Source organism: Benincasa hispida, chromosome 2 (genome assembly GCF_009727055.1).
Source record: "Benincasa hispida cultivar B227 chromosome 2, ASM972705v1, whole genome shotgun sequence".
Classification (NCBI taxonomy): domain Eukaryota; kingdom Viridiplantae; phylum Streptophyta; class Magnoliopsida; order Cucurbitales; family Cucurbitaceae; genus Benincasa; species Benincasa hispida.
Genome location: NC_052350.1, coordinates 15,662,937 through 15,665,656, shown reverse-complemented (window position 1 = coordinate 15,665,656; position 2,720 = coordinate 15,662,937). Strand labels below are relative to the sequence as shown.

General features: G+C 35.1%; 1 protein-coding gene across 1 annotated transcript; it reads left to right on the top strand.

The window, feature by feature from the left end:
* The first annotated feature begins 253 nt into the window (after positions 1 to 253).
* Positions 254 to 1,528, top strand: LOC120070817 (probable xyloglucan endotransglucosylase/hydrolase protein 23). Its single transcript, XM_039022702.1, has 3 exons — positions 254 to 577; positions 666 to 859; positions 951 to 1,528. The coding sequence occupies exons 1-3, from the start codon at positions 299 to 301 to the stop codon at positions 1,351 to 1,353; spliced, it is 876 nt and encodes a 291-aa protein (XP_038878630.1). The 5' UTR covers positions 254 to 298; the 3' UTR covers positions 1,354 to 1,528.
* The last annotated feature ends 1,192 nt before the right edge of the window (positions 1,529 to 2,720 follow it).

The following is a 2,720-nucleotide window of genomic DNA, read 5'->3' as shown; positions in this document are numbered from 1 at the left end:
TAAAAATTTACTTGGTGTAATAGTTGTTGAGTGGGTCAACAGGAGCAGCACGGCGCTGAGAAGAAGAACCGCGTAGCAGGCTTTAGCTTTAGGATGATTCCCTAAACCAGAACAATGCTTACCACTTTTCGTATTTCCATCTCCAGCTGTATGCAACATTCCCAATGGCGGTACCCCCACGAACCTTCTCTCGTTTTTCCTTCTCTTCCTCATCCCTATCTCTGCCCTTCCTATATAAATCCTCCTTCCCTTCTTCTTCTCCTCATCCAAACTTTAATTCCAACTTCAACTTCCAGCTATGGCTTCTTCCTTTGTTTTCTCAACCACTCTCTTACTCTCTCTACTCTTCGCCTCTTTCTTCATTTCATCCTCTGCTGCTAATTTCTACCAATCAACTGACATTACTTGGGGAGATGGCCGCGCTCAGATTCTCAACAATGGCGACCTTCTTACTCTTTCCCTCGACAAAGCTTCCGGCTCTGGCTTTCAGTCCAGAAATCAGTATTTGTACGGCAAAATCGATATGCAAATCAAGCTCGTTCCTGGAAACTCTGCCGGCACTGTCACTGCCTATTACGTAAGTTTTCATTTACTCAAATCCCCTGCCACTTCCCCTGTTTCTGCTTGTTTTCTTAATTCTTACAAAATTTTTTGTGAATTTGCAGTTGCGCTCAGAAGGGTCAGCCTGGGATGAAATCGACTTCGAGTTTTTGGGTAATCTCAGCGGCCATCCTTACACTGTTCACACCAATGTCTTCAGCCAAGGAAAAGGAAACAGAGAGCAACAGTTCCATCTCTGGTTCGACCCAACTGCCGATTTCCACACCTATTCAATTCTCTGGAATCCCCAGCGCATTGTGTAAGTTCAATTCCAATCATCAAATCAAACACACAATGTAGAAATCAAAATCGAAATTGAAACTGAAATTTGCTCTGTTTTTGGTTTACAGCTTCTACGTGGACGGAACACCCATCAGAGAGTTCAAGAACAAGGAATCAATCGGCGTTGCATTCCCGAAAAATCAACCGATGAGGCTTCAATCCAGTCTATGGAACGCCGATGACTGGGCAACCAGAGGTGGGTTAGTGAAGACCGATTGGACTCAAGCTCCGTTCACCGCAGCTTACAGAAACTTCAATGAAAACGCCTGCATTTGGTCATCGGGACAGTCTTCTTGTGGGTCGAATTCCTCGCCGGCCGCCGACGACAAGTCGTGGTATTCTCAGGAGCTGGATTCCGACAGCCAAGGAAAGCTGAAATGGGTTCAAGACAACTACATGATCTACAATTACTGCACTGATATTAACCGATTTCCTCAGGGCCTGCCTCCTGAATGCAATGCCACTGCCTAAATTTGATTTCTTTTCATTTATTATTCTTTTGTTATTGCTTTGTAGAATAATTCCCACTTTTTCTACCTTTTCTTTTTCTTGTCCTATATTCATTTCTATTGTATTTATTTATATATATACACACCACTTTTGAATGTTAAGCGTATTATTTATCAAATAATTCATGGAGAGGATTCAATTTTTCTTCTAAATTTTGTGAATTTGTTACTTATTTTCTTTTTCTCATTGCTACCACTCTTGGCCTTTAGGAAAATTTCCACGATTTCAAAGTAAATAACACCACGTATTTCATGTTCTACTGGGAAAATATTGGCCGAGTCAATTTTGATAACTATTGATTAATTTCATCCCTATGTTAGGTTGAATATTAATTGTTAGCTTAAATTACTAGTTAAAGTCTTTTGAATTTGAATGTATTTGGTTTCGTATTTGAACTTTTAACTTTCCAACCTATTTAAAAAGGTTGTTTTCAAATGTCAATTTATTTCTAATCATAGTAAAATGTTATTATTTATCAATGTCTATTTAATTTGCTATATTTGAAAATATTTATAATAATTTTACTATTTAAAACAATTATCCTATTTAAAATGTTAGAAATTTAGTTGGTATATTAGATTTATATAATTGAATTTTTTCTTTAATAAAGTCATGAACTATAAAATTTGTGTCTACGCCATATAGAGCAATGATCTGAGTCAACACAAAATGAAAAGTTTAAAAACTTTAGACTTTTTTTCAACAAAAGAAATAAACAAAAATCTAATAACCATCAACAACGGTAAAAACACAAAAATAAAAGTTCACGAATGTATAGATTAAATAGGTAAAAATTTAAAAGCTTAGAAGGACTAAATAGGTAATATAACTTAATTTTTTATAGGTGCAAAAAATCAAATAAATGAAGAAAATGACTTCCAGTAGTTAAAAAGGGAAAAAAAAAACTCAATTTATTTTAATGGTGAAAAATGAACTTTTTCTTTGATATTTCTTAGAGGGATGTAACATTATATTAGGTTAAATTATAAATTTGGTCCCATAATTTGGAGAAGATTAGAATTTAATCCCTATAATAATAAAAATTAGAATTTAATCTTTATAATTTGATAAAGTCTCATAAATAGTCCATATGATTTGATAAAGCCTTCCAAGACTAAATTTTAATTGTAAATTATAGAGGATAAATCCTAACTTTGTCCCAACTATAACGATGAATTTTGCAATTTAACAATCTTATTAATTATATAGCAAAAACTAGAAGAGAGATATTTGAGTTGGGTGAAAATGGAAGACGAGAATGGGTTTCAGAAAGTGGGGCTCAAAATGAAATGTCATGATCCAGTAGGACGCTGGGCTGCCATTTTCTT

Coding starts and splice junctions, on each gene's coding strand:
- LOC120070817 (XM_039022702.1), top strand. CDS start 299: ATGGCTTCTTCCTTTGTTTTCTCAACCACTCTCTTACTCTCTCTACTC. Junction 578..665: donor GCACTGTCACTGCCTATTAC/GTAAGTTTTCAT, acceptor GTGAATTTGCAG/TTGCGCTCAGAAGGGTCAGC. Junction 860..950: donor TGGAATCCCCAGCGCATTGT/GTAAGTTCAATT, acceptor TTTGGTTTACAG/CTTCTACGTGGACGGAACAC.